This window comes from Mandrillus leucophaeus, unplaced genomic scaffold, assembly GCF_000951045.1.
Source record: "Mandrillus leucophaeus isolate KB7577 unplaced genomic scaffold, Mleu.le_1.0 Scaffold412, whole genome shotgun sequence".
Classification (NCBI taxonomy): Eukaryota; Metazoa; Chordata; class Mammalia; order Primates; family Cercopithecidae; genus Mandrillus; species Mandrillus leucophaeus.
Window position 1 is genome coordinate 485,451 of NW_012104388.1, and position 14,619 is coordinate 500,069.

The 14,619-nt window shown below is 42.4% G+C and overlaps 1 protein-coding gene across 1 annotated transcript in view; it reads left to right on the plus strand.

Annotated features, from left to right (window-relative positions):
- Positions 1-14,619, plus strand: part of DOCK3 (dedicator of cytokinesis 3) — a 494,638-nt gene that overhangs the window by 427,438 nt on the left and 52,581 nt on the right. The window contains exons 31-33 of the mRNA XM_011992509.1: positions 11,484-11,569; positions 14,307-14,333; positions 14,464-14,559. Coding sequence (XP_011847899.1) covers positions 11,484-11,569; positions 14,307-14,333; positions 14,464-14,559 — 209 coding nt within the window. The remainder of the gene's footprint in view (positions 1-11,483; positions 11,570-14,306; positions 14,334-14,463; positions 14,560-14,619) is intronic.

Consider the following 14,619-nt stretch of genomic DNA (forward strand, 5'->3'; position numbering starts at 1 on the left):
TATATCTTTCCATTTATTTAGGTGTTCTTTTATGTCTTTCATCAGTGTTTTATATAGAGATCTTACACATATATTATTAGATTTTTATGTATTTCCTGTTTTTTTGGTGCTCTTCTAAATAATTCCATGCAACTGATTGATACTGATTCCTTGAGCAAATTTTAGACTCCCTTTATTGCCAAGTATGCAGCATTTCAAAAAATTGTTCTACATGAACTTGAAAACAATGGGTATTCTGTGGGTGAGGGAGTAAAATTTATGTTTATCTAGTAGCTCAAGCTCCTTAATTATATTGTTTGAACTTCTGTAGCCTTACTGCTTTGCTACTTGATCCATTAGTTTTAAGAAAGTTCAATTAAAATGTTCCACTTTGTTTATATAAATAAATAAATAATTGCAATTTTTAAATTTTGTTTTTTGTTTCTAGGATATAGAAATTCAATTGATTTTCATATATTGACATTATATCCTGTACCCTTGCTAAATTTACTTATTAGTTCTGGAAGCTTTTTTGCAGATTCCTTGGGATTTTCTGTTTAGACAATCATGTCATCTGAGAAAAGAGAGTTTTATTTCTTCCCTTTTACTCTATAGATCTCTTATTTTTCTTGCCATATCACATCAGCTAGGACCTCCAGGATGATGTTAAATAAGAGCAATGAGAAACTTGCTTTGTTCTTAGAAGAAAGTATTCACCAGTGTTTTACCAGTGAATATGATACTATCCTTATGTGCTTCTCCTATTAAACAAATAAATAAATATGATACTAGCTCTAAGTTTTTTATAGATTCTTTTTATCATGGGTAAATAGTATTTAAGATTAGATCAGTTTGGGAGTGTGTAACTCTAATGCCTCCAGGTCTTTGGGAAATAATAACTTCAAACAAAACAGAAACTGTTACTTTTCTGTATTGTCACAACTTGTGCCTTCTAAATGTGCAAAATGCACACCACCTGATTATAAAAAAAAAAAAAAAAAAAAAATTTACCAAGAAGTGGATGACATTGCAGAGCTGCACTGTGGGTCATCTGAGTCAGCTGAAAATGGGGCTGGGTTGCATTCCACCATCACTAACACTGACCAGCCTAAAACTACTTTTTCTAATTATAGAACAATATTTATTTAATGTAGAAAAATTTTAAATGCAATAGTGGGCTGGGCATGGTGGCTTGCACCTGTAATCCCAGCACTTTGGGAGGACAAGGCAGGTGGATCACAAAGTCAAGAGATCAAGACCATCCTGGCCAACATGGTGAAACCCCATCTCTACTAAAAATACAAAAATTAGCTGGGCGTGGTGGCATGTGCCTGTAGTCCCAACTACTCAGGAGGCTGAGGCAGTATAATCGCCTGAACCCGGGAGGTGAAGATTGCAGTGAGCTGAGATTGCACCACTGCACTTCATCCTGGCGACAGAACGAGACGCCATCTCAAAAAAATTAAAAAATGCAATAGCTATAATGCAGAATTTTAACACAATCCTACCATTGTTGGGAACTTGGAGAGGAGGCAGTTTATGTCATTTTTAGACTTTTTCTTCTCAATACGTAGGCTTTTTTTAACTTAAAAAATGAAATTGTTAGAGGGCTGGCCAGATGGCCGAATAGGAACAGCTCCAGTCTGCAGCTCCCAACGAGATCAACACAGAAGGCGGGTGATTCCTACATTTCCAGCTGAGGTACCCAGCTCATCTCATTGGGACTGGTTGAACAGTGGATGCAGCCCTCAGAGGGTGAGCCAAAGCAGGGTGGGGTGTCACCTCTCCCGGGAAGCACAAGGGGTCAGGGAATTCCCTTCCCTAGCCAAGGGAAGCCATGAGGGACTGTGAACGGTGTAGTCCGGCCTAGATACTGCACTTTCCCCATGGTCTTTGCAACCCGCACACCAGGAGATTCCCTCCAGTGCCTACACCATCAGGGCCCTGGGTTTCAAGCACAAAACTGGGCGGCCCTTTGGGCAGACACCGAGCTAGTTGCAGTTTGTTTTTGTTTTTGTTTTTTTTCATACCCCAGGGGTGCCTGGAACACCAGTGAGACAGAACTCTTCACTCCCCTGGAAAGGGGGCTGAAGTCAGGGAGCCAAGGGGTCTGCCTCAGTGCATCCCATCACCATGGAGCCCAGCAAGCTAAAATCCACTGGCTTGAAATTCTCACTGCCAGCACAGCAGTCTGAGGCCAACCTGGTACACTCAAGCTTGGTTGGGAGAGGGGCTTCTGCCATTGCTGAGGCTTGAGTAGGTGGTTTTACCCTCACAGTGGAAACAAAGCCGCCAGGAAGTTTGAACTGGATGCAGCCCACCACAGCTCAGCAAGGCCGCTACGACCAGAACGCCTCTCTAGATGCCTCTTCTCTGGGCAAGGCATCTCTGAAAAAAAAGGCAGCAGCCCCAGTCAGGGGCTTATAGATAAAACCCCCATCTCCCTGGGACAGAGCACCTGGGGAAAGGGACAGCTGTGGGCGGAGCTTCAGCAGACTTAAACGTCTCTGCCTGATGGCTCTGAAGAGAGCAGCAAATCTCCCAGCATAGCGTTCGAGCTCTGCTAAGGGTCAGACTGCCTCCTCAAGTGGGTCCCTGACCCTGACCCCCATGTCTCCTGACTGGGAGACACCACCCATTAGGGGCAAACAGATACCTCATACAGGAGAGCTCTGGCTGGCATCTGGCAGGTGCCCCTCTGGGACAAAGCTTCCAGAGGAATGAACAGGCAGCAATCTGCTGTTCTGCAGCCTCTGCTGGTGATACCCAGGCAAACAGGGTCTGGAGTGGACGTCCAGCAAACTCCATCTGACCTGCAGCAGAGGGGCCTGGCAGAAGAAAAACTAACAAACAGAAAGGAATAGCATCAACATCAACAAAAAGGACGTCCATTCAGAGACCCCATCAGAAGATCACGAATATCAAAGACCAACGGTAGATAAATCCATGAAGATGGGGAGAAAATACTGCAAAGACAATGAAAATTCCAAAAACCAGAACGCCTCTTCTCCTCCAAAGGATCACAGCTCTTAGCCAGCAGGGGAACAAACCTGGATGGAGAATGAATTTGATGAATAGACAGAGGTAGGCTTCAGAAGGTGGGTAATAACAAACTCCTCCAAGCTAAAGGAGCATGTTCTAACCCAATGCAAGGAAGCTAAGAGCCTTGAATAAAGGTTAGACGAATTGCTAACTGGAATAACCAGTTTAGAGAAGAACATAAATGACCTGATGGAGCTGAAAAACACAGCACAAGAACTTTATGAAGCATGCACAAGTATCAATAGCCAAATTGATCAAGCAGAAGAAAGGATATCAGAGATTGAAGATCAACTTAATAAAATAAAGCAAGAAGACAAGATTAGAGAAAAATAAATGAAAAGGAATGAACAAAGCCTCCAAGAAATATAGGACTTTGTGAAAAGACCAAATCTATGTTTGATTGGTGTACCTGAAAGTGATGAGGAGAATGGAACCAAGTTGGAAAACACTCTTCAGGATATTATCCAGCAGAACTTCGCCAACCTAGCAAGACAGGCCAACATTCAAATTCAGGAAATCCAGAGAATGCCACAAATATACTCCTTGAGAAGAGCAACCCCAAAACACATAATCATCAGATTCATCAAGGTTGAAATGAAGGGGAAAATGTTAAGGACAGCCAGAGAGAAAGGTCAGGTTACCCACAAAGGAAAGCCCATCAGACCAACAGCTGATCTATCTGCAGAAACCCTACAAGCCAGAAGAGAGTGGGGGCCAATATTCAACTTTTTTTTTTTTTGAGACTGAGTCTCACTTGGTCGCCCAGGCTAGAGTACAGTGGTGCGATCTCGGCTCACTACAAATTCCGCCTCCTGGGTTCATGCCATTCTCCTGCCTCTGCCTCCCGAGTAGCTGGGACTACAAGTGCCCACCACTACACCCAGCTAATTTTTTTGTATTTTTAGTAGAGACGGTGTTTCACCGTGTTAGCCAGGATGGTCTCAATCTCCTGACCTCATGATCTGCCCACCTCAGCCACCCAAAGTGCTGGGATTACAGGCGTGAGCCACCACACCCAGCCAACATTCTTAAAGAAAAGAATTTTCAAGAATTTCATATCCAGTCAAACTAAGCTTCATAAGCAAAGGAGAAATAAAATCCTTTACAGACAAGCACATGTGGAGAGATTTTGTCACCACCAGGCCTGCCTTACAAGAGTTCCTGAAGGAAGTACTAAACATGGAAAGGAATAACCCAGTACCAGCCACTGCAAAAACATACCAAATTGTAAAGACCGTCAACACTATGAAGAAACTAGCTAGCTAGTTTCTAGCTAATACCTAGCTAGCATCATAATAACAGGATCAAATTCACACATGACAATATTAACCCTAAATGTAAATAGGCTAAATGCCCCAATTAAAAGACAACAGACTGGCAAATTGGATAAAGAGTCAAGACCCATCAGTGTGCTGTGTTCAGGAGACCCATCTCCCATGCAAAGACACACATGGGCTCAAAATAAAGGCATGGAGGAATATTTACCAAGCAAATGGAAAGCAAAAAAAAAAAAAAGCAGGGGTTGCAGTCCTAATCTCTGATAAAACAGACTTTAAACCAACAGAGATCAAAAGAGACAAAGAACAGCATTACATAATGGTAAAGCGATCAATGCAATAAGAAGCACTATCTTAAATATATATGCACCCAATACAGGAGCACCCAGATTCATAAAGCAAGTTCTTAGAAAACTACAAAGAAACTTAGACTCCCACACAATAATAGTGGGAGTCTTTAACACCCCACTGTCTATATTAGACAGATCAATGAGACAGAAAATTAACAAGGATATTCAGGACTTGAACTCAGCTCAGGACCAAGTGGACCTAATAGACATCTACAGAACTCTCCACCCCAAATCAACAGAATATACATTCTTCTCAACACCACATTGCACATATTCTAAAATTGACCACATAATTGAAAGTAAAACACGCCTTGGCAAATGCAAGAGAACGGAAATCATAACACTCTCTCAGACCACAGATTAAGAAACTCACTCAAAACTGCACAACTACATGGAAACTGAACAACCTGCTCCTGAATGACTACTAGGTAAATAACGAAATGAAGGCAGAAATAAAGATGTTCTTTGAAACCAATGAGAACAAAGACACAACATACCAGAATCTCTGGGACACAGCTAAAGCAGTGTGTAGAGGGAAATTTATAGCACTAAATGCCCACAAGATAAAGCAGGAAAGATCTAAAATTGACACTCTAACATCACAATTAAAAGAACTAGAGAAGCAAGAGCAAACAAATTCAAAATCTAACAGAAGACAAGAAATAGTTAACTGAGATCAGAGCAGAACTGAAGGAGATAGAGACACACAAAAACTCTTCAAGAAATCAGTGAATCCAGGAGCTGGTTTTATGAAAAGATCAACAAAATAGAATAATAAGAGCTATTTATGACAAACCCACAGCCAGTATCATAAATGAATGGGCAAAAACTGGAAGCATTCCCTTTGAAAACCAGCATAAGACAAGGATGCCCTCTCTCACCACTCCTATTCAGTATAGTATTGGAAGTTCTGGCCAGGGTGATCAAGCAAGATAAAGAAATGAAGGGTATTCAGATAGGAATAGAGGAAGTCAAATTGTCTCTGTTGGTGGATGACATGATTGTATATTTAGAAAACCCCATAGTCTCAGCCCAAAATCTCCTTAAGCTGATAAGCAACTTCAGCAGAGTCCCAAAATACAAAATCAATGTGCAAAATTCACAAGCATTCCTATACACCAATAAGAGACAAACAGCCAAAACGTGAGTGAACTCCCATTCACAATTGCTACAAAGAGAATAAAATACCTAGGAATACAAATTACAAGGGATGCAAAGGACCCCTTCAAGGAGAACTACAAACCACTGCTCAAGGAAATAAGAGAGGATGCAAACAAATGGAAAAACATTCCATGCTCATGGATAGGAAGAGTCAATATCATGAAGTGGCCATACTGCCCAAACTAATTTATAGATTCTATGCTATCCCCATCAAGCTACCATTGACTTTCTTCACAGAATTAGAAAAAACTACTTTAAATTTCATGTGGAACCAAAAGAGTCTGCATAGCCAAGATAATCTTAGGCAAAAAGAAAAACTGGAGGCATCATGCTACCTGACTTCAAACTATACTACAATGCTACAGCAACCAAAACAGCATGGTACTGGTACCAAAACAGATATACAGACCAATGGAACAGAACAGAGGCCTCAGAAATAGCAACATGCATCTACAACCATCTGATCTTTGACAAACCTGACAAAAAGAAGCAATGGGGAAAGGATTCCCTATTTAATAAATGGTGCTGGGAAAACTGGCTAGCCATATGCAGAAAGCTGAAACTGGACCCTTTCCTTACACCTTATACAAATATTAACTCAAGATGAATTAAAGACTTTAAATGTAAGACCTAAAACCTTAAAAACCCTAGAAGAAAACCTAGGCAGTACCATTCAGGACATAGGCATGGGCAAAGACTTCATGACTAAAACACCAAAAGAAATGGCAACAAAAGCCAGAATTGACAAATGGGATCTAATTAAACTAAAGAGCTTCTGCACAGCAAAAGACAGTATCATCAGAGTGAACAGCCAACCTACAGAAAGGGAGAAAATTTTTGCAATCTATCCATCTGACAAGGGCTAACATCCAAAATCTACAAAGAACTTAAACAGGTTTACAAGAAAAAAAAAACCCCATTAAAAAGTGGGTGAAGAAGATGAACAGACACTTCTCAAAAAGATATTTATGCGACCAACAAACATATGTAAAAAAGCTCATCATCACTGGTCATTAGAGAAATGCAAATCAAAACCACAATGAGATACCATCTCACACCAGTTAGAATGGCAATCATTAAAAAGTCAGGAAACAACAGGTGCTAAGAGAGGATGTGGAGAAATAGGAACGCTTTTACTCTGTTGGTGGGAGTGTAAATTAGTTCAACCATTGTGGAAGATAGTATGGCAATTCCTCAAGGATCTAGAACCAGAAATACCATTTGACCCAGTAATCACATTACTGGCTATATACCCAAAGGATTCTAAATCATTCTACTGTACACATGCACACATATGTTTATTGTGGCACTATTCACAATAGCAAAGACTTGGAACCAACCCAAATGCCCATCAATGATAGGCTGGATAAAGAAAATCTGGCACATATACACCATGGAATACTATGCAGCCATAAAAAAGGATGAGTTCATGTCCTTTGCAGGGAGATGTATGAAGCCAGAAACCATCATTCTCAGCAAACTAATAAAAGAACGGAAAACCAAACACCGCATGTTCTCACTCATAAGTGGGAGCTGAACAATGAGAATACATGGACACAGGGAGGGGAACATCGCATACCAGGGCCTGTCAGGGGATGGGGGGCTGGGGGAGGGATAGCATTAGAAGAAATACCTAATGTAGATGACAGGTTGATGGGTGCAGCAAACCACCGTGGCATGTGTATACCTATGTAACAAAACTGCCCGTTCTGCCCATGTACCCCAGAACCTCAAGTATTAAAAAAAAATGGCCCAAAAAATGAAAGTGTTGTATATATTGGTTTGTAATCTCCCTTTTTTGGTAGCAACTTGTCATGACTACCTCTTCATGTGAATTAATGCTCCCCTATACTACCCCATCAGTTTAGAGGCTATATGATATTCCATTGTATGGCTGGATCATAACGTATTTTGTTAAGCTCCTAATTTAATTTTTTTAATTAATTTATTTATTTATTTTGAGACTGAGTCTTTCTCTGTTGCTCAGGCTGGAGTGCAGCGGCATGATCTCAGCTCACTGCAACCTCTGCCTCCCGGGTTCACGTGATTCTCCTGCCTCAGCCTCCTGAGTAGCTGGGATTATAGGTGCATGCCACCACGCCCGGCTAATTTTTATAGTTTTAGTAGAAACTGGGTTTCACCATGTTGACCAGGCTGGTCTCAAGCTCCTGACCTCATGATCTGCCCACCTGGGCCTCCCAAAGTGCTGGGATTGCAGACTTTTTTTTGTTTTGTTTTGTTTTTTGAGATGGAGTTTCCCTCTTATTGTACAGGCTGGAGTGCAATGGCATGATCTTGGCTCACTGCAACCTCCTCCTCCCAGGTTCAAGCGATTCTCTTGCCTCAGCCTCCCAAGTAGCTGGGATTACAGGTGTGCGCCATTATGCCCAGCTAATTTTTTTTGTATTTTTAGCAGAGATGGGGTTTCACCGTGTTGGTCAGGCTGGTCTCAAACTCCTGACCTCATGTGATCCACCCACCTCCGTCTCCCAGAGCGCTGGGATTACAGTCATGACCCACCTCTCTCAGCCCCTAATTTTAGCAATTTAGGTTCATTCCAAATTTTTGTTGTTAATATTGCCAAAAACATTTATTCTTATTTTCTTAGGTAAATTTCTCAACCTGTAATCACTAGATCAAAGATTCAAAAACCTTTCTTAAGTTTTTATAGCACAATTCTTTGAAATCCAGACTACCTTTTCTGTGTATGTTCCATCTAAGCAATTACCATGCTGAGCTGTGTCAGCTGTCCTACCTGCCGCCTCTGCCAGATGATGGGCTTTTAGGGACCAGGATTATTTCTTGTGCATTTTTATATCTCAGAACCCACCATGGTGCCTGGGACATGGTAGGCTCATAGAGATGAAAATCAAAACTAGCATTTATTAAGTACTTCCCAAGATCCAGGGCACAGTGACACCAAAGAGGAATGTTACCACCATTCTATTTCACAAACGTAGAAAATTGGGCTTAGAGAGGTAAATGTTAGAACTGTGTATATCATTATGTCACAGGACAAATATTTGTTGAATGAAGATGTCACTTCAGGAATATTGTTTCTATGGAATAAAAGTAACTGCAAACTTGATGATCAGTCTCACTAATTATGACCCAGTATGTTTGAAGAACTTATTGTTTGACTTAGAGATGTTGATTTTGCATGTGTTGATATTCAGTGTCCCATGTTTTAGATTTCAAGATTTCTCCTAATAACTTGTTCCTTTATGAGCTCTGTAGGGGTGATTAAGTCATGTCTCCCATATCCTTCCATCACCAGCTTTTTTTTTTTTTTTTTTTTTTGAGATGGAATCTCACTCTGTTGCCCAGACTGGAATACAGTGGCATGATATTGGCTTACTGCAACCTCCACCTCCTGGGTTCAAGTGATTCTCCTGCCTCAGCCTCCCGAGTAGCTGGGACTAAGGCAAGGTGCCACCACACCTGGCTAATTTTTTTATATTTTTATTAGAGATGGAGTTTCACCATGCTGGTAAGGCTGGTCTCAAACTCCTGACCTCAGTTGATCTGCCCACCTCAGCCTTCCAAAGTGCTGGGTTATAGGCCTGAGCCACCACGCCCAGCCCCATCACCAGCTTCTTTGCCTAATACAAAGTTCAAAACACTTGAATAGGTTTCAGAAGCACGTGGAAGACTCATTAAAGCACAGCTTGTGCACTCCCACCCTGAGTTTCTGATCCGACAAACTAGATGAGGCCTGAGAATTTTAATTTCTAACAAGATCTCAGGTGAAACTGCTGCTGCTGGCCCAGAGACCCATTTTGAGAACCATTTAGATTCCAGTGGACTGTTGTACCCTGTTTACACTGTTGTACGCTCTGCTGCTCCAGGTCCCCTCCCCACCTTTTTGCTGTGTTCTGAAGGCACAATCTACCTATACCACCATGTGTGAAGAGAGATCCCTTGTTATAATCAGGCCCTTCTCTTGGGGGCCTTTTAGCCAGCAGGTTGACCCAGTGAGCAAGAAAAGCTCTGAACTGGGACTAATCCACTTTGGCTTCTAGATGCAGCTCTACCTGACGTAACATAACCCCAGGCAAGTCCCTGCTTATGTCTTTTCTCCACACAGAGAGAGTGAGAGGGCTTCAATCTCTAAGGACTCCGGGTCTCTGCTTCTTCTCAAATGTGTATTCAAGCAACTCACTCATCCCTGCCCTGGCCATGTAGCAGACCACTATTTAAAAAAAAGGCCTCATTTTCCGGTCATCGGACTTCAGAGGCCCTAATTGCCTTCATTGAATTTACTAATTCAGTTACTCTTTTATTATTTCTTAGCCTCAGGATTCTTTGTTCTCTGTAGAGTGAGAAAGGCTTCTGTTTATAGCACATTATTTCATGCAGCCATGCTGTGACTTTTTTGTTTATATTAAATACTAAATAAATAATGTCACAGTACTATAGTTTAAAGGTTAATAAAGGGGTCAAGTGCGGTGGCTTGACCGCAGTTTGGGAGCCTGAGGCAGGTGGATCATCTGAGGTCAGGAATTCAATACCAGCCTGGGCAACATGGTGAAACCCCATCTCGACTAAAAACACAAAAATTAGCCGGCATGGTGATGCATGCTTGTAATTCCAGCTACTCAGGAGGCTGAGGCAGGAGAATCGCTTGAACCTGGGAGGTGGAGGTTGCAGTGAGCTGAGATCACACCTAGCCTGGGTGACATAGTGAGACTCCATCTCAAAATAAATAAATAAAGGTTAATAAAAGGTTAAAACAATTTTATATCATATCACTTACAACCAGTTTCTCACCTCAGAGTAAATCCAGTGAGACCTATTAGAAAAATGGCTGAGATTAGGATAAATAGCCAGTGCATCTGAGGCTTAATACCTAGGTGATGGGTTGATAGGTGCAGCAAACCACTGTGGCACATGTTTACCCACATAACAAACCTGGCACAGGTATCAATCAGTCAACAATCAAACAGTCAAGCACAGGTATCCCCTGAACTTTAAATTAAATTAAAAAAAGAAAAGTGAGTACTGCTGAATGCCCTTGCAAATCCACAGGGTAGGAACAAATATAGTCTTGCTTCTTATGATTTAGGTATCCAATAACAAATGCAGGGGCCCAGTGATGGTCCAGTGATAGGAACAGCAGCCTCAAGGGCTCTAGGTTCTGTGGGTACAAACAGTGGAGCCTGTTATCCTGAAGGAAAATCTCAGGAGGAAACACTCAAATCTCATTCAGCTCCATTTAATGCCAGCCATTAGAGTGAGGACAAGCTCCCCAGAAAGCATCTTTTTTGACTGGCTGACTAGAGGGTAAAGTTCTAACCAAATGTATTTTATGCCTACAAATTATTTTGAATTAATGTTTTTAAAGGGGGGAAAAATCTGAAAAAGCCCTCTTTTGAATCCAAAATACTTTTCTCGGTAGGGAATCCTTGCCTTTTGCCCTTAGATGGGAAAGAGTACCTGAGACTTTTAAGTCCTACCTCTTTTTCAGACCACTAGGGTGGGAGACCTTCTTGATTTGGGGAGGCAGAGTGATTTCTTGGTGCTATAGGTAAGATACTATCTTCCCTGGGATTTCTTTGGAACAAGGACAGAATCAGGAAGTAGTTTACCGCCATCCTCACCCACCACAGGAACTGGATTTCCCATTCTTCTTCTGAGGTCATCTCAGGTTTATGAAGTTTCTGCTTCCTTCTAGGTGGAGGCCGAGTTGATTGACAAGCTGGACAGCATGGTATCAGAAGGGAAAGGTGACGAGAGCTACAGGGAGCTCTTCAGCCTACTGTAAGCTGCTCCAGCCCCAGGCACATCACAATGGGGGATGGGATGAAGTGGGCCAATGAAAAGTAGAGTTTGCAACTGCACTGGCAGGCTTTAGAGTTTAGTTATCAAGAGAGACCTGGGTTGTTCCTGATGGTAGCAATGCTCAACTTCTGTCACCAAGAAACCAAGCTCTTTCAGGGATTCCCATAGTTGACTGAAAAGATAGAAAACAGGTAACCTCTGAGCTCCTAGATTTGCTGAAAGGAAAAGGATCATTGTTTGTCTTCATAACATGCACTGCATCTGGATGGGGGGCAGACAGTTCATGGAGACTCAGTTCTGGGCTCAATGCTGGCATTTCAAGGTGGGGGATAAATCCTCCTTTGAGAGACAGGTTCCTGATTGCCCTGCTTGGTAAGTTAGTACAGTCAGGTTGAAAAACATTGCAGTGAGCTCTTGAACAAGCTGCAACACTCTTTCCAGGCCAGTTTTCATGTTTGTGGAATGAGATGGTTGTACTGAATGATGTCAGGGTTCTGGGTCCTCCATTCCATGGTTTCTGGCTTAAGTTGATGGAGGCAAAGAGACCTGAAGAGAGACCCAGGGGAACTATGAGCCTCCCAAGTAGATAGTGATGTTGCTATTTTATCTTCCTAAAAAATGAAATCTTAAGATATTTACAGCTCTAGAATACCCTCCCTGTTGTACTTATGTCCAACTTTGAGATGTTCATTGTTTTAGTTCCATTTTGAAAACAAACCTCTAGCGTATTTTTTCAGGAATAATACTATCCATTTGCTTAGAACTTTCCAGTGTGCAAAATGTGTTGGCATTTCTTACCTTATTTGATCCTCACAACATACCTGCAAGGTGTGCAGAGTAGAAATTATCTTCCCTCCCACTTGAGAAATAAAGAACTGGGCTCAGGGAAGTGCCAGCATGCCCTCAGTTGTGTCATCAGTAACAGACAGCTCTGGAAGGAGGGCCCAGATCTTCTAATTTCCAGATGGGGGAGTCTTTCCGCTATACCATGCCCACTTTGTTTCTTGAGGAGTCATGAGGTAAAATGTAAATTTATTTTAAATTTAAATAATTATAATTTGTGAAAATGAATCCATCCTTTAGTATTTCTTTTTTAGCCGAAGATTTGTCTAATTGTGGAAACAAGGCAGTGTTCCTTGGCCGCTAACAAATGACTGCTACAAAGGAAAAAGTACAAAAATAATCTGCAATTACTAGTTACCTGACCAAATCATGTTTATAAGCTCTTCTAAAACAGTCTAAGAACTGAGAACCACTCATAACATGGAGCAGCATTTTCAAATTTGTGTTTTTGGAAGCTAAAAAAAAAATGTAAATCATGGGTGAATTAGTTTAGAAAAGATTCAACTAAGCAAAATTGAACAAGCCTCTTTATTAGGACTTCTCAAAGACTTTGTTGTGCAAAAGGATATGAGCTGGGTGCAGTGGTACTTACCTGTAATCCCAGCTACTTGGGAGGCTAAGGTGGCAGGATTGCTTGAGCCTGGGAGTTCGAGATTATCCTGAGCAACACAGCAAGACCCCATCTCAAAAAAAAAAAAAAAGGATATGAAAAATCTCCAACAGGAGGGTATAGCGATCAGCATTTCCCAATTTCCCATGCTTGTGTGCTCACAGAACATTTCCACCTGTCCTCTAGGACAGAGACCTCTGCAGAACACAGTTGAAAAATGCTGGTACATTTCTCAATGGATAAAGCCGCAGAAGTCAGATTCAGTGTTCTTAACCTTCTCTAACAACAGGAGTTACCTGGAGAACCCTCACTTTCCCAGAAGCCTGGCCTAGGCAGTATGCTCTGTGCAAGGAGACAGTCATCACTGTAGCAGCAGCATTAACAGCAGTCAGGCTGTGGGTTTGAGTACCCAGTGCTAGACCCCTAGCTGGGTGTGCCACCCCAGGTGACTCTCATGACCTTAGAGAGCAAGGGACAGTGTGGAAAGGAATCAGGAATAAAATTGTATGGAGTGAAGGATGGCTCATCACTGGAGCGAGCCGAAAGAGTTCAAGTCATTGTCCCTTAGGAAAGACCTGTGGGATGGCAGAGGATCTCAGAAGCCAGGCTTTTGGAGAAGCCAGGGGCTGCCCTGAGGTACCAGGAGCATGAGGTTGTCAAGTAAGAAAAGAACCTGGGCATTTAGCTCCTGGCTCTGGCACATTTTGCTTGGGAGCATTCCCTGCAACAGTAGGATGGCCAAGTATAGCTCCTGGACTTGCTCACTTTCCCTTATTTTGGGGCCCCAAGACTAATGAGAATCTTTCCCTTAGTTTCCATGAAGATGATGGGTTTAGGCTGGGTACGGTGGCTCATGCCCATAATCCAAACACTTTGGGAGGCCAAGGCAGGAGAATCACTTGAGGCTAGGAGTTCAAGACCAGACTGGGCAACATAGCAAGACCCCATCTTAAAAAAGAAAAATTAAAATTTTGAAAAACGGAGCTTGGTTTGTATGTTTGCTGAGGATGACTCTGGGCAGTGATAAAGACAGTCAGCCATTGGCAAAGCCAGGCTTATCCCTCAGTGGGCTCTTGTTCAACTACTCCTTCAGAACAGAAGGTAGTTACAGTGTATGCCTAAGGTGGCTGGAGCCGAGCCCCTCCCTCCCCTCCTCCTCAGTGGCATCCTTAGGAACTTGTACATGGAAATAGAAGACGTGTTTTCATTTGTTGCTGCCAGTTCAGTAACCTCCTTGTCTTTGCTTTCTGCTGCATGGAGTAGAACCCAGCTGTTTGGGCCCTACCCCAGGTAAGACTGCAGTGTGGTAAGTCTGCTGTCTCCAGATCCATCACAGCCTCCATGGGCTCTTGGACTTCACTCTTGTGCCCAGGGGAAGGCTCATGAATTGTGTTTGCTTTCTCCACCCCTCCACCAATAGCCTGTTGGAGAAGGTTGAACAAGAAACATGGCGTGAGACCGGCATTTCCTTTGTGACCTCAGTCACCCGCCTCATGGAACGTCTTCTTGACTACAGGTATCTTCTCAGCCGCCCGCTCACCTCTTCTTTTGTCAGGATACTCTCTCTAGCAAGGGA